We start from the raw sequence: 22,178 nt of genomic DNA, 5'->3' as shown, positions 1-22,178 counted from the left end.
ATCTTTTCAACCTCCAATGAATATGGAAGTGTTTACATGGTAACATCTTTAACAAGAAGATTTGAATTGGATTTTAGGAGTAAGTTGTCAAGCTTGGTCAACAAACTTTCTGATTATGCAATCTCATTAAATAATAGAAGGTTACAAGAAGCAATGTGCTAACCTTTCTACTTGGGTATTACTCTAAATAGTTCTAGTAGAAGGCTTAAGCAAGCCTAATCATAAGCATGATATAGCGATCTCAGAGTTGGGAACATGTTGATCAGAAAAGAGAGACTTGTGTCTGCAGATGGCACATCTAAGTATTAATATCAGCTGAGCCATGAACTAATCATATATTATAGGTAGTATAAGTTGCAAGTAAGTATTTTGCCAAAGACATTTGCAACTTACAAAATTTGAAAGGTTTTTTTAATACATAAAGTGTATAGACTATGATAACCACGTACTGATCACTAGAATGAATAAATATTAACAACTCTTTGTTACAGATATATATTTTTTCAACCACAAAACTTGAACATTATAGACACATTGAAGGCTCCTTTGTTCCCCTCACCAGTCCTACTATCTCCTTCTCACTCCTTAGAACTCTCTGCAAATAACAATTTGATGTGCATTCTTCCGATCCACATTGTTATGCACATTGTTATATACCATAAATCAACCTTTCTCTCTCTCTCTCTCTTTGCCATGTGATTTAAAAATATGCACAGGCACATATATTCTATAGTTCTGTATACACCGTACAAGTTGTGTTTCCTCCCCATCCCATCTTTTACTTTTATGGTATTTCCATGTAAAAACAATTCTTTTATTTCAAACCTCTCTTAAGATACATTTATTAAATAGATCTCAATGTTCATTCATTTTCATACTGATAATCATATTGCTTGTCATGCAGTTGTTTTGTTTGTTTCATTTGGCTAATAAAAACATTGCTGCAATGAACATCATTGAATTAATAAGCCTCTTGACTCACATATGCAAGAGTTTTTCTATATACTTAGATTCAATGTTTTAAACCATTATCCCCAGTAAGAAGCATGTATAGATGCAGAACTATAGATATCCATATACATATGTGTATATATATTTTTTCCTTATTCAAAATTCTAAATGTTTTACTATGATTTTAGATAAGTAGAATTAAAAACAAACTAATTCTAAGCTCAAAACCATTCTAGTTTATCTCTCTGCCCTCATTACAAACTAGATCTCAAAATCAGAGTATGCCAACAGGACCTGATAAATAGTCTAAGACCTAATTAAGTTGAGTCTCAAAACCAAATGAATATTTTCTTTCCTTTTTTTTTTAAATTAAAAAAATAAGGTTATCGGGGCAGGGGAGGGTAGTCTCCCACAGACACCATCATACACAGGCACTATTTGATTATATACATTCTGTATTATAAAAAAAAAGTGATGATTACCTCTCTTTTATATACTTCCTATCACAAGTTCCTAGGAAAGCAGGGACTATTGCTTTTCAATGTAGCAGGTGACAAAAGTCACAGAAGTACTAAAACAGTAGGTATGCACAGATGTTCTAAAGAGCTCAAGGATGTTTTGGTAAATCTGATTGTTTTTTGGGTGTGATTTCCTTTGAAAAATTACTTGGGAACAATTTTTTCTTAATGTCCCCAACCTAATGTACTACCAGACAATCAATTATACTACTTTCTAGTTAAAAAAAAAAAATTCTAAATCCAAGCAATAAAGTTAGCTTCTTATCCTCATCTCTATTCACTTAAAATTCTTTTCATTTTTTTAAAGATTTTATTTATTTATTCATGAGATACAGAGAGAGAGAGAGAGAGAGAGAAGCAGGTTCCACACAGGGAGCATGATGTGGGATTCGATCCCGGGACTCCAGGATCAAGCCCTGGGCTGAAGGCAGGCGCAAAACCACTGAGCCATCCAGGGATCCCCTAAAATTCTTTTTTCTTTCTTTTTTTTAAATTTTAGTTCTTTAAAATCTCTCAGGAAGTTCCTTGAAGTAAATTTTCCATTTTAGAGTATTCAAGAAAGTAAGCTCAAGAATTAACTACTAACTTTACCCCTTTCATATTCACCTAAACTCAAGATAAAATGTGCCATAAGGGGTTAAGCTTCAGAGAAAGGCAAAATGCATATTATCTTACTTTTGACTCTAGTATAGTCCTGATTTATGAGTTTCAGAGAGAGCCATTTACCATTGCCATACCTCACCAGGATAAGGGAAATTGGATAGCACTAAAGGAATTTGGGTGAAATTGTGTTTGTGGCTTTCTCAACTATACATCATTCAAATTATCTAAATAATGACTTCAAAGTCCCCACCACTTTCTATGTATAGATGAAACTCAAATCTTTACAAGAAGAGTAGAGCAGTGCTTCTCAATTCTCTTGGCTTAAAGACCAGCTATCCCCCACATCAATCACAGTGCAAAGTGCTTATAAAATATAATAAAATGTATTACTAGAAAAAACAAAGTGAAAAAAAATTATACCAAATTTTAAGTCACAATTCTTCATTGGCTTCAACAAATGTAAAATTGCTCTAAGGTGCTAAAAAAGCTTCCAAATGCTGTTCACTCTCAATTTCTGTACATATCACGAACCTGTCAACAGTTTTTGGACCAGGATAGGTCTAAGAACCACACTTTGGGAAGTACTGAGTCATGAAACAGACTGTCTTGCTGGCAAAAAATTCTCATTCCTTTGACTAAGAGTAATGAGAAATAGCTTTTGCATTGTTCTTTATATTTGTGTTGAAGGGGACATATGAAGAGACAACCTTCCTCAAAAGATTGAGAAGGTTATTTTCACACATGTACTGAGCTGTAAAAACGGATTTTTCCAACCAATTTTAACCACAGTATAGAATACACTGACTTTCAACACTTAAGTGCAAAGGAAACACTTTGGGGAGATTATAAATAATGCTTATTACGATCCCAACACCAGAACCTCTAATTCAATAGACTTCCTTAATATCTACTATTTCTATATTACTATCAATTTTTAACACCTTTAGGCACTTGTATGAGGTCAACATGATGATTCTAGTTCCACAAATGAGAAAATCTGGATTTGAGAGTTTCACAATAGGGCAAGTACTAAACACAGAAATCAAACCGTTTAGATTCTAATTTTAGTATTTTTTCCCCTATGCATGCACATGGGTCTTGAGTCTTAAGAAGTCTAAATTGTTGCTGGAGTAGGAGTGGATTTTCTTTTTAAATTTATTGCCATTTAGAGTAAGTTATCCCTCTAACAATGACTGCCCATGTACAACATAAATGCTTGTGAGGGTGACATAATATACAGCCCCTAGTTATGATCTAATATTCTTTTCCATGCTTGTCCAGTCATGGCCAGAATATTATTCAAGAAATAGCTTACTATCTTGGAGTTAAGTGTTCTAAAGAATCACAGATTACCTAATTAATTAACTAATATAGAACCAAGGCTCTGATAGCTAATTAAAGAAACTACAACTGTTTTCAGACAAGAGATCAGTTAGCTTGTTATAGACGAAATTGCAATGAACCTGTGTAACAACCTAAATCTACCCATGATTTGGTGATCAGTATTTGTGTGATTTGGGGCAAATTATTTTCTCTCTTACCTACAGGTTTCCTTACCTATGTTATTCAGGTAAAAGCTTAACACACAAGACTCTCATGAAATTAGATTTCTTAAAAGGTGAGTGTAAAATTGCCTTTCTTAAGAGCCCTTGTCACTCAGTTTGTGATCAATATACATATATTTATTAAAAAGCAATATATTGTATGATATATTTTTCCTTTGTTTATAGGAGTTCCAGGTAGCCTGAACTAGCTCCAAAAGGAAAACTTCCCTATAGTGTAGGTGACTTATGATGTTGGGTCTCTCTCCCCCAGGGGTAGACTTATCTGCAATCATTGTGGATGATGAATTAAAAAACTGGATTACAAGTTGTCAGAAATGCTAATATGGAGTCTGGTGGGCGGTAGATCACATGGCTCTAAACAGCTTTTCTTGCTAGGGCTGCCATAACAAAGTAGTGCAAACTAGGTGGCTTAAACAACAGAAATCTATTGCCTCACAGTTCTGGAGGCGAGAAGTCCAAAATCAAAGTGTCAACAAGGTTAGTTACTTCTTTAAGCAATAAGGGAAGGATCTATTCTGCACCTGTCTTCTTGGCTTGTCTATGGTGTTTTCCATGTGTCTCTTCACATTATCTTCCTTCCATGTGTGTCTCTGTGCCCAAATTTCCCCTTATAAGAATACCAGTCATAATGGGTTAGGGCTCACTCTAATTATCTTAACTAATTGCATCTATCTTCAAGACCTTATTTCCAAATAAGATCACATTCAAAGGCACTATGGGTTATGAATTTGGGGGGGACACAATTCAATCCATGATATTATGATTCAATGATTAGCATCCTCACGAAACAGAAGACATAAATTTTAGTTTTTTCTCATGTCTGCCACTCACTAGCCAAAAAACTGAAAGTGTCTCAAATATCCTAGGCTTATCCGTAAAAAAAAAAAAAAAAAGGGAGTTGGAGTAGAAACAAATTAACTCTAAAAAGTTTATTTCATTTCTAAAATGTCTATACCTAAGTGTGAAGTAAGGATCTCCAAAAGAATTACTGGATCCCATAAACCCTGAGCTTAGACAAGCTCTCATGGGGACTCCCTCTTTTCCCAATATCAGTTAGTAAGAAATCCAGACTAGAAAACAGATCAAATGTTTTCTTTGCAAGACCAAAATTTCAGCTCATTATGATTAGATTAACTGATGAGGGGAAATAAGCGCATGATGTGTATTATGCCACAATCTTCAACAAAAGAAACATATTCATACATACATCTATGGAAAGACAGCTATAAGAGTCATTGACCACCTTGATTGTCACTTAGGAGAACTGAGTGGCAAGGGAAGAACAGTAAGAGAAACTTTTTTGCTGTTCTTTTTACATTTTGAATCACAGGAAAATGTGTACCTGTTCAAAGACTAAGCATGTATTAAAACAGAAATGTATTTGTGTGCTGTGCATTTGTTTATTAGCCTTTTACTTTCTTCCTTTTTTTCCATTAATTAATTTATTTATTTATGAGAGTCATACAGAGAGAGAGAGAGAGAGAAAGGCAGAGACACAGGCAGAGGGAGAAGCAGGCTCCATGCAGGGAGCCCGACGTGGGACTCGATCCTGGGTCTCCAGGATCACACCCTGGGCTGAAGGCGGCGCTAAACCGCTGTGCCACTGGGACTGCCCAAGCCCTTTACTTTCAAAGGGAGATATTCTATATTTAAGTCGTTTTGTGTTTTGGAGTCTTTATAAGTAGGCTTGACTTTTACAGCTTTTGGCTTCACAGGAAGCTACAGGGTTCGGCAAACAAGCTTACGCATTTGTTTCAGTGTGAAAACATATAATGAAAGAAGACTTTATAAGCAGATGTTTCTTAAGAGGCTTTTGCTATACAAATATAACATACTTAATGCACAGAACTAGCTGGCAATCTGCCACCTCTGTCTTCAAAGGACAAGGAACTTAGCAATCAATATTATATTTACTGTGGCATTTTTAACCTGAAAAATTTCCACCCCCTCTACCAGTAGTGACTAAGAAAGACAGTCTTACTTTTTTCTACTCATAATTTCCAGCTGGCTGCCTACCTATTTTAGTGCCAGCAGCAATCGTAAACATTTAGTAAGAGCAGTTACTAAGGTATAAACTGGATTAAAAATAAATAAATAAATAAATAAACTGGATTTAATTAATATCTCTTAAAAAAATGCAAGTGTGTTTAACTATTGTTTCTCTAACTCCTACACTAGCTGAGGGATGGGAAGCATCTCCATAGCTGGAGCAGTTAACAAAATACAGAACCTCAGAGGAAAGCAAGAGTAAAGAATAGTTTTTGAAAGGAAAGGAGACACAGTGTGCTGATAAACACGGTAGTATTGTTATTTTTTAAAGATGGAGAAAATGAAGATCTTGAAGGGTATATATCTGAAGATAACAAGAAGATCTTGAAGGGCATATATCTGAAGATAACAAGAAGTTGATAACTAGAAGTTGATAACAAGAAGTTGACATTTCCTAATCAGGGTTCTGTATTTCTGTCACTCATTTATTATGATTTTATAAATGCATATTTAGACCAAAGCTGTAGGATATATGGTATACACACTTAATGTTGTCCTTTTCGGGTCTTAAAGTGCTTCACCAATATCTTAACGGAAAGTCCTTTTGGATTCACATGAAATAATTGATGCATATTATAAAATACTGATTTTGGAGGACATTCTATAAATAACCACTGTGATTTTAACATCACTGTTCTTTTATATAACCAATGTAAATAAATGCATAAGCCAACATAAAATTATGAATGTAAATGAAGGGGATGGTTTGATACTATGCTTGCTTATGTTTCCTAATAATTGCTTAAATTAATAACTTTGCTGAGATGAAAATAACCTAATGTATGAAAACAGTGGGTACTTAGATTAAGTTATTGAGGCATTTCCATCAATTATGTTTCTTATGGCACAACTATAATGGCTATTTCTCCTCTATTATCTATCATTTTCCCCCTGTTTATCTATCTATCTATCTATCTATCTATCTATCTATCTATCTATCTATCTATCTATCCATCCATCCCTGCACCCATCTGTCCTCCACTCATTCATTCTAGAATTGTGTGTTAAGTCTTTGCAATGTTCCAGGCTCTGTGCTATGGTTACTTTACCAAACAAGATAAATATGGAACTGATCTCAGTTCCTAAATTAAACCTTAACTTTTACCATATAGCTTTCCTTGGCCATCTCCAAGTAACCTCACCTTCCCTTGAATTTAGGAAGCATTTACTTTCAAAGGTCTTTATTTAAGCATTTACAGAGTCCTTTATAGAATGAGTTAACTACTCCACCCCATTTTTTCAACAATGAACCAAACTAAATAGATAGGGTTCTTGTTTACTTGAAACTTACTGTCTAATGCAGTATTTTAACATCTAGATGTTTACTAGTAGCTGATAGAAGAGTGTTTTAAGAAGCGACTAATCTACTTATTTCAATATTACAGATTCAAGGACAATTCCTCCTCTTCCATCTGCCCCTCGCCTCCTTTGCTTCCTCTTATTCCTTTTTCTCCACTTCTCTTCTTTTTCCTCTTCCTCATTCCTCTTTTGTATTTCTATTGTCTGTCAAAGTGTCAGACATATAGTCAGTGCTTAGGAAATGTCTAATAAGCAAATCAATGCATGAGACATTACTTCTTTCTCGGAGTCTCCATTAATTTGGGTTATTTTTATATAAGATGCCTTTGATAGAGCTATTATTTTTAAGAGGCCCATGTTTCAATATATAATATTATTTAGTGGGACTCAAAAATTTTTAGAATGTATAAATTATTGAATGAATGCATGAATAAAAAACTCAGTCATCTGTTTTTCTCACCAACAATTTTGAGACAGTGGCTCACATAAAAGCTTTAAAGTTCCATAGAAAATTTCTGCTTTTAACCAGCTTGGTAGTAGATGATAATGTCAGATGCCTGGCACATAATAAGCATTTAATAAGTGGCAGCTGTAGCCAAAGTCCCGCACAGTGTAACCCTACAAGCAAGGCTCATAGTATGCCTGGGATATAAAACACAACCACAGAAGAATCATGCTTGACATGCAGCTGTAGCTTCCAATACTTCAAACTTCTCTAACAGTTCACCACACAAACACCAGAAAGTTTCAGAATGAGAGAAATTTAGCCTAATAGTTTTACTGCTGATTCTGAAGGGACTGGCCTATGGTCAGTCCTCAATAAACTTCTGTTGAATGAATGAAGAAATGTGCTCTAGTAGTACAAGAATTGCCCAGTGTATTTACTCATTCTCCTGGTTTCCTCTCCCAATACCCATATATGTTCAAAATTTGAGGTCCAGAACCTGAACTACTAAATTAGAACCATTTTAACATGATTCCCCCAGTGATTCACAGGCACCATAATTAGAAATCATTTTAACATGATTCCCCCAGTGATTCACATGCACCATAAAGTATGAGAGGCACTGCTATAAATCACCTAAATTTCACCTTCCTGTCCCACTCCTCGGAACTGATAACACTTCTGAACTCAAACTAACACCACTCTTGAGTGTCTAGGGTAGCTGTTGTTGTTTTTTTGTTTTGTTTTGTTTTGTTTTTGAGAAATAGGAAGAATTAGAGTAGAGTTGGATGCTAAGGTATGATCTCTCTTTCTCAGTATCTCTTTCCCCCTCCCTCCCCCTTGGCTGCCTCTCCCCAAGTGAAGTCATATTATACAAAAGAGTAACACAAGAGTCAACATTTCTATATTAGTTTACTTTTTTTGAATATTAAAGAATATAGGGCGGCTGGCTGCCTCAGTCGGAAGAATATACGACTCTTGATCTCACAGTCATAAGTTCAAGCCCCATGTTGGTGTACAGATTATGAAAAATAAATAAACTTAAAAAAAGAATATTAGCCCAAGCTAGCTGAAAACAAAATAATTACTCTCCTTTATATGCCCATTTTTCTGCCTTTGGCCCTCTATGTGACCTTTTTCTTTTTTATGCATCTTCTGGAAGAAAGAAGACCTCAATATTTACTGAGAATCTGGCATATGCAGGTACATTAGGTCAGTTTATTCATTTAATCTTTTTTTTTTTTAAGATTTTACTTATTTATTCATAGGAGACACACAAAGAGAAGCAGAGATATATAGGCAGAGGGAGAAGCAGGCTCCCTGCAAGGAGTCTGATATGGGACTTGATCCCAGGACCCAGGCTGGGATCATTCCCTGAGCCAAAGGTAGATGCTCAACTATTGAGCCACCCAGGCATCCCTACTCATTTAATCTTTATGCCAACAGGAAACACAGCCACGGAAGTCAGGCATAAGATTAGTCTTACTGTTAGTCCCCATGAACACATTCCCCCAAAGTTGCATATTTTTAACAAAATTCTGAAGGTTCATTATTGTCATAACTACTGATCAGTATCTGATCTGAAGAAAATATGTTAAAGAAATGAAAACAAAGAGAAAGCGTGACCCAAGAAGAAAGTTGTCAAGAAGTATATAGGCATTTTTTAATGATCAGCTCCCATTCTAAACAACATCCTAAGTGACCAAGCCACTTCTCAACTGCGATCTTCAGCATTTAAAAGCTATCCCTAGGGATCCCTGGGTGGCGCAGCGGTTTGGCGCCTGCCTTTGGCCCAGGGCGCGATCCTGGAGACCCGGGATCGAATCCCACATCGGGCTCCCGGTGCATGGAGCCTGCTTCTCCCTCTGCCTGTGCCTCTGCCTCTCTCTCTCTCTCTCTCTGTGACTATCATAAGTAAAAAAAAAAAAAAGGCTATCCCTAGTGGATGTCTGGGCGGCTAAGTGGTTGAGCATCTGTCTTCAGCTCAGGGCATGGTCCCAGGTTGCTGGGATCGAGTCTGGCATTGGACTCCCTGCACTGAGCCTGCTTCTCCCTCTTCCTGTCTCACTATCTCTTTCTCTGTGTCTCTCATGAATAAATAAATGAAATAAAATCTTTAAAACAAATACATGCATACATACATACGATCTCTTGGATCACAAACCTAAGAGAAATTTATTCATTCTCATTTTGTAGAACAGGACACTGAGGCTCCAAAGGATTTAGCCTCTTGTCCATGGTTGCAGATATGCTCAGGTTTTCTGATTATTCATAAACCTTTCCATTCTGCCATCATGTCAAGTCTGCTGGCAACTCAATACTGCCTTCCCTCTTCTGTGCTCTCCCTTACATCACAAGGACTGGAAGCCCTAGGGTTACATTCCCACAGGTCTCTGCCAGCAGTATTCAGGCATGGATCTCATAAAGAAAAGCATTTCATGGGATTTGGATGAAAGTAACTGGGATTACTGGGCATCTTGTATTTCTGCAACTTCCTGATTCCATCAAAGTAAGCAGAAAAATTGAGAGCCAACAATAGACTTCTCTGACCTTTGTTGCCAGCCCAGCACCTCCAAAGGCTTTGTAAGCACCTAAATCCTTATATTAAGTCCCTTCCTGTTTGCATGCCTAGAATAGTTTCTATTTTTCTCACCAAAACCTCCCTAAGAAAACCATACAGCCTTCTCCTCTTGTCCCCAACCTGCCATTCTACCTTATGCATCTTTCTCTATCAAAACACCCATATTTACGTATATTTATTTGTTCAGTTTCCTTTTAAATTGAATTATTTCATGGCAGAAGTCACAATATAATTTTTATTATCACTATTCTTGCCACATAGTAGATGCTTAATAAACAGCAGTTGATTGAATGGACCAAGCTCATACCACTTTGTAATATTTCTTTCCTAATCATCTTCTAGGATTGGTTCCTTTCAAGAAATACTGATGCAGAATGGGATCATGGGATCAGAATGAAACTGATCAATGAAACAATGAAGCACTGAAACTCCAAGGTCTTAAGAGACTGAGAGGCAGGGTAGGGCGTTCATGAGGAAATCAAGGAAAGCTTTCTCTTGTCGGAAAGCTACTGAAACATACAAGATACAACATCCCTAAGTCAAGAGAACAGTTTCTGTTGCTATTCTTTAAAAAATGACTTTGAGTACAGCAAGGGATCCTAATGGTTTTATTCATTGTCCTCTTTTATATCCATATCCAAGCTCAGATTCTACACCTGTTTTCCTTTTCCTTCTAACTATGCATATTTTTACAAATGTTTCATTATTCTACTTAACTTACACCCAAACCCAGTGGCTTATACTCTTGTAGAAGGATAATAATCAGGGATATCCATTTATGTCTTCATGATTTTATTTCTTGTATTTTTTTCCTTCACCATTCTGCCTTACCCCACCCCCAATAGACAGATGATTCCATACAGATATCCTCAGTGGAGGAATGTAACAGGCAAGTCAGTCTGTGATTGTCATGAACTTGCTTCAAAAAGGTCAGGTGCAGGACGGTTATTTGGTAGCAGATGGTTCAACATTTTCTTGGCAAAGAGATAATAGTGGTTTGGCACATCTAGGCAGAAGGGACCACCAACAGCCTTGCAAAGTTTGTGTGTCTAAAGTCGGGAGCTAGGGGCTTCAATAACCATGGTAACCAGGTGCTACCTACAAATACCTTTGCAGATAAATAACCTAGTGAACAGAGGGAGTTTCCCCCCAAGAGCTGGATAGATAGGCCTGTTAGATGCCACAACTTTAGCACACCCTGAAACAGAATTAGATTGCATTTCCCTTCATCATAAAATGGACTTTTGAATTGGAAATAAAATAAAGTTACAGCAATAAAAAACTATGCTTCAGACACTCTGAATTTGTAGATTGAGATTCACACCTGCTACAAAATCAAGAAGTCAGACCATTACATTATTTAGAGAAATGCTAAGTCTCTCTGAGTCCAAACCCACCTGATCACGGGCTCTGCAACCATCCCCGGCCCCAACCCCCCCACCCCCCACAGTATGAAACAAGGAACAGCTTAATCCTTGGTTGCTGTAGCTTGACTAGCACTGAAAGGAAATAACTTAATATGTATAGCAATGAGGGTCTCCTAATTTAAATGGAACAAGTGCAAACATAAGTCAGAATTCATCACAGAGGAAAAAGAATCAAGTCAAGCTCTTGCTATCAGTCAATGAATGGATGGCCACATTCAGAAAAAGAATTTACAGGCTATGCATGAACATAATAGCTACCACTTAAATAGTGTTTGTTGTTTCTTAAGTGCTGTTTTTATATTTATATTATTTAACACACATAAGTATTACCACATGCCTAAGAAGTAGGTTAATATTGGACCCATTTTACAGATGAAGATATTGAGATACATAAGGGTCATGTCACTTACCCCAACTTTGAGATTTGAACATGGTCAGTCTAGTAACAGGGTCCAGCTTGACCATCACACAATGCTGCCTTTTTTCCACAAAAATTCAAATATGTGAATGAAATAATCTCCACAGGAAGAGATTATTAGGTCCACTCCTGTGATTTTAAAGAGGGGTAAATAGTAGCAAGGAGGGTGAAGAGACTTTCTGAGTGTCAGACAGCTTAGCATATCACTCATCTTTGTTTTTTATGACCAATAATACTTGTTGTCAATCAAATTAATCTTTTTACCTTTAATGTTTCTCAAATGATAAATTGAAAGTATAAAACCCAGCTTTTTACAGCCTTCCAGGAATTTCACCTCAACTGCTCTAAAACTAACATGAGATCTAACCGACAGGATGCCAAGTGGTCTTGAAGGCCAGGTAACACACCTTGATGGATCATCCTTGGGTATCTGGGAAGTAAGACCGTGCCAGGAAGCCACTTAACAGAGGAGCAGATAAAGGGAACCCACTGGACTTTAGTGTGGTCATTTTAAAATCAGAGAATTTTATACTGAGCAATTTTTTCTCTACTCTTGCTGAAACGCCTAGGATTAGAAACCTTTACTTTGGAAATATGATCTTTATGCTCCTCCACTTATGCTCCATAAATTTCAAAACAAGATTCCCATGGAAAATCCCTCACCCCTAAAAGAGCAAAGTGATCATTCTGATTCTCCCTTGCTCTTAAGCGAGGACTAGCATATAACTGTATCATCTCATTGGCATTACCAATGTTGCCATGATGAAATATTATTAAAGAAAATAAGACCCACTTCTGTCTCCTGAAAGAGAATGATCTAACTGTGGGAAGATTTTTAAATATCCAACATGGGAGCAAGATGTTGCAATAAGAAATGTGTATTATGTAGATCACTAGGCATTCAGTGACCTCCCATATTAATCCTCTTTGCTTTGGTTGTGTTGACACATCCTGTCATTGATAAGCTCAGACTTCCATTATGGCAAACTGCTGAAATCTGAATCAGATGATATTAGGAAAAAAAGTCACTGGTTTCTAATCTTTTCAACCCTTATTTCTGTTTTCATCATAAGAATACCTTCACTGCTTGTACAAGAAGAGATGATGATGAATATGAGGAATCTGTCTACTTACAAAGACATGCTAAAAGTGAAAATAGAAGCAAAGAAATAATTGAACCTATGTTGAGAAGGCCATTAACAAAGCCCAAAAAACAAAGTAATTTAAGAAAGACAATCTGAGCAACTGTGACAGGGTAAGAAGGGAAAATGAAGCGAAACAAAACAAAGTAAAATGAACAAAAAAAGCCTCCTATTACCAGAATGCTGAGTTGCTTTAAGTTAAGGAGGAAATAAGTGCTTTCCCAAAGGAATTAATCACTATTGTGATTATCAGGGTTCTCTTTATTAAATTAGAAAAGAAGCAACAAATTTGAAAATTAAAGTATTCGACCCAGACAGAAGAAACATGGTTAAGTTTTTCGACATCTACTTGAATTCTAATGTTCTCTTAAAAAAAAAAAAAATCATTAAGTTTTAATTCAGATATATTCCAACAAAATACAGGAATCATTAGCATTACCCAGAAAGACACTAAATGAGAGACATGAACCCAAGACCAACTCAGTTGGATTAAATCTCTTTTCATTTTCTCTTGAAGGAGCCTGGCTCTAGGGACCTCACATTTCCAGACAACCAGCTACCTTGTAGCTTTCTGACAATACACGGGTAGTGACCAACTCACCCCTGGCACATCAGGACTACTCTTATTTCTTTTGGGTCAACTTCCCTTTCTATTCTGCACCAGGGTTACAATCTTGTGGGCAAATGAATTTATTGTTCATAACAAGTCCCAAAGGCTCAGCTATACAAAAGGAACCCTATGACCTCAAATACTGTATTGAAACAACCCTGCAGCAGACTCTCCTCTGAGAACCAACAAAACATTTTACATGAGCATTAAATTTGAAAAGCTAAAATAATCCTTTCAAAAAAGAAAAACAATAACAACAAAGTACTCCTGGCACTTACCACTCTGGCATATGCAAATATGACCTTGGGACTTACCGCATTAAAGTTGGGGAAGAGGTTGACTGCTGCTGCAGTGTCCAGAGGAAAGGGAAGAAAGGGTTTGATATCCAGCGAAGGTTGCAGAGGAGGGGCTGGTGGACGGACCAGGGCTGGGAGAGCAGGGCTCTGGCATGTACCACCTAAACAGAGGAGAGCAAAGGGAACAATCAGGGACATTGTGCATGTTAAAAACCAAAACAAAAAACCATCAAGGTGTCCCTTGAGCCCAAAAGGCCAGCTTTATGGGTCACTGGAAAAAACAAGACATGGAGTATAGTGGCTTCAGCTAGGAGCTGGCCAATGAGCAGATCTGCCATTAGGCAGAGGGAGTTAGTTAAACTGCTCCCTTTCCCTCCTCAGATTATAACTGTATGGTTGTTTAAGTAACAGTTACCATTTCATACACTGCATAGTCCCCAATCTATCCTTCCTTTCTGGCCTAAAGCTCTGGATTACATCAGCAACAAATCTTTCACTAAGATCCATTGATTCAAAAAGAAAACCCCTCCATTGCACTCCCATCCCTCTTTGAAAACGAACTTCTACTCAGACTATGCATCAAGTCTAAGCAATTATTTTACAGAATTTCTCTTTTTTTACCACATCCAAAACTCTGGCAGCAAGATGACACAAACTTGGCATGGAAAAGAAACTTAACCACAAAGACAGGCAGCCATACCTTACCGCCTTGGCAACTGAAAGATTAAAACAAGTGAACCCAGCTACAAGCCAAGCAATCCCTGAACTGTTCAGCACCCCAGTAGCTTTGAGCATTCGATGACTACCTGCCTCTTTCCCAGTCATGAGTAGGTGGAATTTAGAAGGCCACCAATGAGCAAGCAGTGGGAATATTATGCCAACAAAAACACCCTTTGCATACTAGAAGGCAACCAGCTGTTTGCAACAGAGCACCCCCATCCCTCTCCCCCACTCCCCATTATAGGACTCCATTGCACTCAGAAGCTGGAAGGAAAGAAGCCCATCTCAGTGTTCAGTCTCCCATATTTTGGTAACATTCCAAAACATCAATTTGCTGTTAATTAAAGGCTGTTTGAATCCTAGGAAACCGTTAAAATATGCCAGCATTCTTCTAATCTGAGAGGCAAGCAACAGACTGTAAAAACCTGCTGGTGAAAATCCAAGAAGCATTAGGAAAACAAAATACAGTGGGATTTTTCCTTTCTCACGGAGAAGAACTCTAAGAGACAGAAGAGATAAGAGAGGCTCACGTCTGTGCCACTCACTGGCCTGCCATTTTGTTTTCAAAACAAAGTAGAGTGAGACTCATAGGAATAACTTTTAAAAATCTCACAACTGGTTCTCTGGAAACTGGACACAACCATCATCCTGCCCTCAATCAGTTACCTGAAAACAAGGTAAACATTCTAAAAATGATTTCCCAAAGGCAAATCTAACACTACTAGACCAATAGATCTGCTAACAAGGTGACTTAATGTCTACAACAGAAGCCATCAGCACAAGATGTAATTAACCATACAAAAAAACCATTAACTCTCCTGTTTCTAGGTATAAAATCAGCTGGAGCCAAATTAACAAAACCCAGTATTTTTCCCACTCTTTTCACTTCCCTTTTAAAATATTCCTTAACCACAGCAAAGGCCAATGGCAGCAAGTTTGAATCAGCAAACCATTATTTGGTTTAAATAATTAAACCAAATTTAATTATTACCAATTAAAATAAAAAGTAGTATAAGTCAGAAAATGAGGGCAGATGTTAAAATAAACATAGATAAAAACAAAACACAAATAACAAAAAAACACAAGTCTACATTCACCAGAGCACATAGTAAACTTATTTTATTGTCCACCTGTAAGTATATTGAGTGTGGGTGTCTAAATTTTCTTAGAGAGAGCATCCATAAAACTTTGATGATATGCCTTGAGTTTAGTATTACTAAAAATTTATTTTGATAAAAAGTTAAAGAACCAAAATAAATTTTGGTCAGTATGTCTTTAGAAAACTCAAAGTAAAATATATCTGGGTGAAAATTAATGATGAGGTTTAAACATGTCCACAAATAATAGTGAGCTTTAATAAATAATTTTATATTATTTTTATCTGTCACACATCATGTTTTCCAAAAGGTGTACCTATATAGCCTTTACCTTGGTTGAGCCTAAAATATCAGAAATTAGGTAAGGGTTAACATAATATGATGGGAGAAAAAAATAAGTTGGAAAACTCTTGAGTTGTTAATGTAGTTTCCATTGAAACATTCCATTCTTATAATTAAAAGAATACAATTTAACAGGAACATATTCTGTAATTATTTTAGTTATAAGTCCCCCTTAGGTTCAGGATGACCAAAAAGGTTAAAGAGATAGTTCAAACTTATTTATTTTATCCAGTACAATGAGAGGCACAAAGTTGATTGCTTGATAAAGTTAATTCCCACCTCTCTTCTTCCGAGATAAGTATTTCATTTACACTTATACGCTCAAGACCTTCTTTCCATGTTGCCACTGGGTTTTCCTTACTAGGGGATACAAAATATGAAAGAAGAGTCATAAAATTTGGGGAACCTAAGCAAAACTATTTGAGTCCATCTCTTCTTACCTGTTTGAAGAGATAAACCAAAAAAATGGTTGAAAAGCAAAGCACATGTGACTACATACTTTTTCACTACTGGCTATGCAAATACAGGGGTAGTGGATGCTGTAGAGTGCTTCCAGAGCCCCCTTCCCCAGCTCCCAAAAGTGCTGATAGCCCTGGTAGCTAATGACTCACACCTGAGATTCTCCACATAAATTGCCTTGGGCCGAAGGGTGCTGCCTCACCTAAGGTCAAATTCCTTCTGAATGCAAAGACTAATTAATACCAGAGTGTCACAGCTCCTCACTTTTGCTTCAAGGCAGGACAACTCTGAAGCTCTATTTTTGCTCTAGACCTCCCCTTAAGATCTAGGATAGACTGAGCCTTCTGTTGTAACTGCATCACAGTTCAATATTTCTCTTTGCCCAATCCCACATGGTCTCACTCATAGAAGATGTTCTCCAATAAAGTCTAAGTCTGCTTCCAGTACTTGAAAGCAGGGTGTAACTAACTATTCATGACTCTATGTGAAATGTTGAGTTGCTTTATTCTAAAATAGATACTTGCCACTATATCCGTAGCGCTGATATAGAGGTACAAAATTGAAGCTACCTCTTACAAATTATCTGTAACTAACATTTCTATTTTTAAAAATTGGTTAAGTCCTGAAATACTTCCTTGCACTAGTCTGTACATGCTCAGCAGCAAGAATAATATTTGCAAAATCATGCAAAATCAAAATCAGGAAATAAAACATATTTCATTTGTAAAGCAGATTATTCTCCTTGAGAAAACAGCTATTTCATTTCTTCATTTATTAATAGAAACTATGGCATTTAGGATATAAATAGATGTTTATTATTATTTTCTTTATTATAAAATTACCTTACCAATAATAAACATCAAAACACATAATTAATTTGTAGGCATTTCTATATGTTAAAAAGAGTAGCCATGTTGCTATTGTTTTCCAACAGTGTCACTTCACTCATTGGAATGTTACACTTCTGTAAGTATTGGTATTCTTAATTTGAAGAAAGCATTTTGAAGCCTCCATGACAGGAGACTGGAAAAAAAATGTAAGTTTATACTTTTTATGTTTGAAACCCTGCCTACATATGTTTAGTACCACCCCTTCATAGACTATGTGATTTTAACAGGCACAGGTTTAACAAATTAAATTTAACAAATTATTCTGATTTCAGAGCAGTTACAAATTTCTAATATACCATGAAAGTCAACAAATAAAAAAAAATTATTTAGTACAGAATGTTAGACACTAAGGTATTAAATAATTTAATAGAGTAAATAAGATACTCATTAAAGCTTACAAAATTTCTCTGTCCCTTTTTATGTTTATTTCTGCTAGTCTATATTTAGAATTTAGAATGGAACTATAGCGCAAATATTAAATATTACTTTGGTCTATTCACAAGACAGCTGTACATTCACAAAAGTACAGGAGTAACTTATTTGTTAAAAGAGTATTTGCTAATAAAGATTATGTAACAGAATAAGATACATTCACTCTAAAAGTTTGCGTTTTGAAAATCAAATTAAAATATAAATTTGGAAATATTTGTTTTAATAATTCATACAGAAAAATAGGAATTCTAAGCCAATGGTTGCCACTTGAGACTTACCTTATTAGAGATACTGTATCTACAGTGCCTCACAAAATGCCTGGCCAATTCGCGCTCAATAAGTGAGGCATGTATTTTTTAATGAACTTAATAAATTGCAAAGGAGCTGTTAAAGTTCCTGCAGACACAAATTGGAGTTCTCTGACACAAGGCAATTTTAAAAGCATGTTCATATTGTTCACTTTATTTTAACCCCTGCAGAAAGAGAGTCTTCACAAAGAGGACGCTTTGTAAATCAATATGTTGAAATATTCCTTGAGGGTAGAACAGTGTTCTTTCTGTAATATGACACTTTTAACCTTGAACTTCTGCACTGGATCCATTCAGGTTTATCAAACAGTCACAGATGTCCTGTCTGACAGCCTGCCGGCTTAACCTACTACTTAATCCTTCATTTCTCCGAATAACAAAACCAAAGTTGGAAATAATCAAGGGTTGCAGCTGTTTAATATTCAAAAGAGTGTATGCTTTAGAACTGAGAATCATATGTATATGTATATATATATCAAATACATCATTGTTATATATACATGTATAAATATGTACATATAAATATAACATATCTAATAATAATACAGTATATATATTAAAAATATTTGTTAAGTCTACATTTATAAAAAGCAGCAGAAATTCCCAATTTCCTGATTGGATAAGTAATTTCTATGGTATCTCTTTCCTTAACCATTAGTTGTTTTTTTTTTAATATTTTATTTATTTATTCATGATAGACATAGAGAGGCAGAGAGGAGGGAGAAACAGGCTCCATTCAGGAAGCCCAACGTGGGGCTCGATCCCGAGACTCCAGGATCGCGCCCTGGGCCAAAGGCAGGCGCCAAACCGCTGAGCCACCCAGGGATCCCCAACCGTTAGTTTTATACACACACACACACACACACACACACACACACACACACACACACATAAACATATACACACATATAAATTCAACTATATATTTTTATTAAATATATACATATTTATTTATGTATTAAATACGTATATAATTATATACCTGCTTATCTATATGTATAATATATATGTTTCAATAGTGAGCTATAATTAAACTAGTAAACCAATAGAATATTCATACCTAAGAGGGAAATATCCAGAGAATTTTAAGTAGTATCAAGTCCTAAGTAGTTATTTGTGAAGCAGCTATTTTGATACACATGAAACATTACTCACATCCATTTCTAACTATTTCAGTTAGAATTTGGTCTACGCGATAGCAGACTTAAAAAATTTAGATCTGATACCACTCACACGTAGTAGAGAACAAATGATAAATTGGGGGCAGAAAGGTCAAACTTGATTTGACACAAAATACTGGTCATAGAGTGCCGTAGTCAGTGAGATCAACCAGCCAGGGTGGGTGGGAGTGAGTGTAGAGAATATAGCTAAATTTTATAAATCTATTGAGTAACTGCACGGACTAGGTCTGCTATCCCTAAATTCCTTTATTTTATTTTATTTTATTTATTTTATTTTATTTTATTTATTTTAAAAAAAATTTATTTATTTTTTAAAGATTTTATTTATTTATCAGAGACAGAGAGAGAGAGACAGAGAGGCAGAGACACAGGCAGAGGGAGAAGCAGACTCCATGCAGGGAGCCCAATGTAGGACTGGATCCCAGGTCTCCAGGATCAGGCCCTGGGCTGAAGGTGGCGCTAAACCACTGAGCCACCTGGGCTGCCCCCTAAAATCCTTTAGGATGCACAACAAACTGATGGTTACCAGGGGGAAGTTGGGTGGGGGATGGGTGAAATAGGTGAAGGGGATTAAGGAGGGAACTTGTGATGAGCACTGGATTTAAGTACTGAAATCAATAAATTGCACACTTGAAACGAAAAATACACTGTATGTTAACAAACTGGACTTTAAAGAAAAACTTGAAAATATACATAAAATTAAAAAATACTAAAATGTACAATTCTGCCATATATCTAGAATAATACTCAATTTACAAACTCGAAAGCCAAAGCTCTAGGAAGCAAAATATCTTACCTAAAATCACAGTTAAGAAATGGCATTTGTTGTGAATCCAAGTGACCTTAAGAATTTTCAAAGCACTGATGCAAATAGCTTTTAAATTAAAACCACAAAAACCAATCAAACAACAATAAAAGAACACTCGACAAAGTCAGTTTTGCCATCTATAGCAAGCAGCTCCTTTGCAGTCAGACATAATGTACTAAAATGAGAAATCTAGAAATTTTTATTACTGCTCAAAAAGAAAAAAAAAACAATAAACACACATTCCTTGTAAAGGCTATGATAAAGGAATATTCAGTATTTATCACAGATATTTATCTACCGTGGGAACATCCTGGCACTGCCCTATATTTAAGCAAGAATCCAGAAAGACATGCATATTGTATCAAACATGTTTCAAAAGCCCTCAAGTTTGCATTCGTTGACATCTACTTGCCAAATCAGAAAAACAAATATGTGTTTGTTGTATTCCCTTGCATGACTGCCTCTAACATGCTCAAGGTTGATGGCTGGGTACTTCAACGTTGTGATGATTTTTCAACTTTCTGGCTAGAAACCTTATTTACCATATTTCCTTAAACCCAGGGATCCAAACTCCAATTCAGTTCTGATCTTTGTTTAAATATTGCTCCCAACTGAATGATAAAACTAGAAACTTATTTTGAAATAAAAATCTGAATTTACTGTGACTTGGTCACCATTTTTCTTTTATTACTTTCATGTCCTCCCTGTTTTAGATTGTTGGCTTACCTACTAGGTTTTGGAAAGGTGACTCAGGGCTTTCTCCCTCTGGATGAGGGTCCTTATTGGCCTAAAGTGACTTGCCCTTGGTAGGTCAATTCTAACGTGAAAGCAAGATCTAATCCACAAGGCAAATGGCAGCACGAAGCCACACAGGAGGGTGGCTGCTGTCTCACATTCTGTTCCTGACCACAGAGAGGGATGAGGTGAGAATAGGAGTATGAGTCAGGGCAACTGGAGCATCACTGTAGAAACATTGATTCAGAAACATTAGCCTAAGTCAATGGTCAGGCCTCCATCTTGAACCATGAAAGAAAACACATGTGAGCAAGCCATGTTTTCCCCTATCCGAATTCTGTATTTTTTCATCTTAAGTCATGGTATTTTAGCATTTCAGTAAATCACCTCAAAACTCATTTTGGAAGGAACCTAAGAAGAGCTAGCTAACATTGTTTTCTCTGTCACTGTCAGTGAATGCCATAAGCAAAACTAAAAAAAAAAAAAAAAAAAAAAAAAAAAGCTATTATTTATTATCTAGAACTTGCCAATATTCTGAGTCAAGTCTTCACTAGAAGAGAAATAGAATCTCTCATTTATTTAACTGTCATGACAATTTCTGGTGCTGGGAAACACTGGAGAACACATTCTGTTAGCACTGCCGGAGTAAAGTTTTAGACTTTTACCTCTGTACTTCAGCATTCTCTGTCAAAGGGTACAAAACTCAGGATAAGCACCCCCTCACAAGAAGTCAAAAGATTTTGCCTGAAAAATTCCTCTCAACTCAATACCAGTGATATAAAACATAAAAATGTACAATTTTCCTCCAGAGGAATTTCCCAAGATTTAATTTCACAAAATAAATTACAAGTAGTAATAAAAATGCTCTAATACCAAGCTGTCCAATATGGTAGTCATTAGCCATGTGTGGCTCCTTTAAATTAAAAATTAGTAAAATTAAAAATTCCATTTCCTCAGTCACACTAGCCACATATAAATGCTCAATAGCCACATGTGGCTAGAGGCTATCATGTTGTATGTGCAGCAGTTAAAAAACATTTCTATTATCACAGAAGGTTCTATTGGCCATTACAACTCCAGTGCAAAGCCACCATTTTTGAGTGTTAAGTAATTTACAGAAAAAGTGCCTGATATAGTCTGTTTCAGAATGCATTGCTAATAAGAGATAAAGTCTTAACTTTCTCCTGGTTTCTTCTCCTCCTGAGATTAAGGAAGAGAGTCTTCCAAGAGCCAAATGAGGCCAATGTCAGAAGGCAGACATTATTGGAATCATATGAGAAAGGATTACTTGTCCACTGCTGG

At 36.2% G+C, this 22,178-nt stretch overlaps 1 protein-coding gene across 2 annotated transcripts in view; it reads right to left on the bottom strand.

Moving 5' to 3' along the window:
* The window catches only part of ZNF385D (zinc finger protein 385D), a 674,868-nt gene that overhangs the window by 200,794 nt on the left and 451,896 nt on the right, over nucleotides 1-22,178 (bottom strand). For both annotated transcript variants that reach the window (XM_055320905.1, XM_055320904.1), the window contains exon 2: nucleotides 13,923-14,065. In XM_055320905.1, coding sequence (XP_055176880.1) covers nucleotides 13,923-14,065 — 143 coding nt within the window. The remainder of the gene's footprint in view (nucleotides 1-13,922; nucleotides 14,066-22,178) is intronic.

Source organism: Nyctereutes procyonoides, unplaced genomic scaffold, assembly GCF_905146905.1.
Source record: "Nyctereutes procyonoides isolate TBG_1078 unplaced genomic scaffold, NYPRO_anot_genome, whole genome shotgun sequence".
In the NCBI taxonomy this organism is placed as follows: Eukaryota; Metazoa; Chordata; class Mammalia; order Carnivora; family Canidae; genus Nyctereutes; species Nyctereutes procyonoides.
The sequence above is the reverse complement of the archived record's forward strand: the minus strand, read 5'-3'. Positions and strand labels throughout refer to the sequence as shown.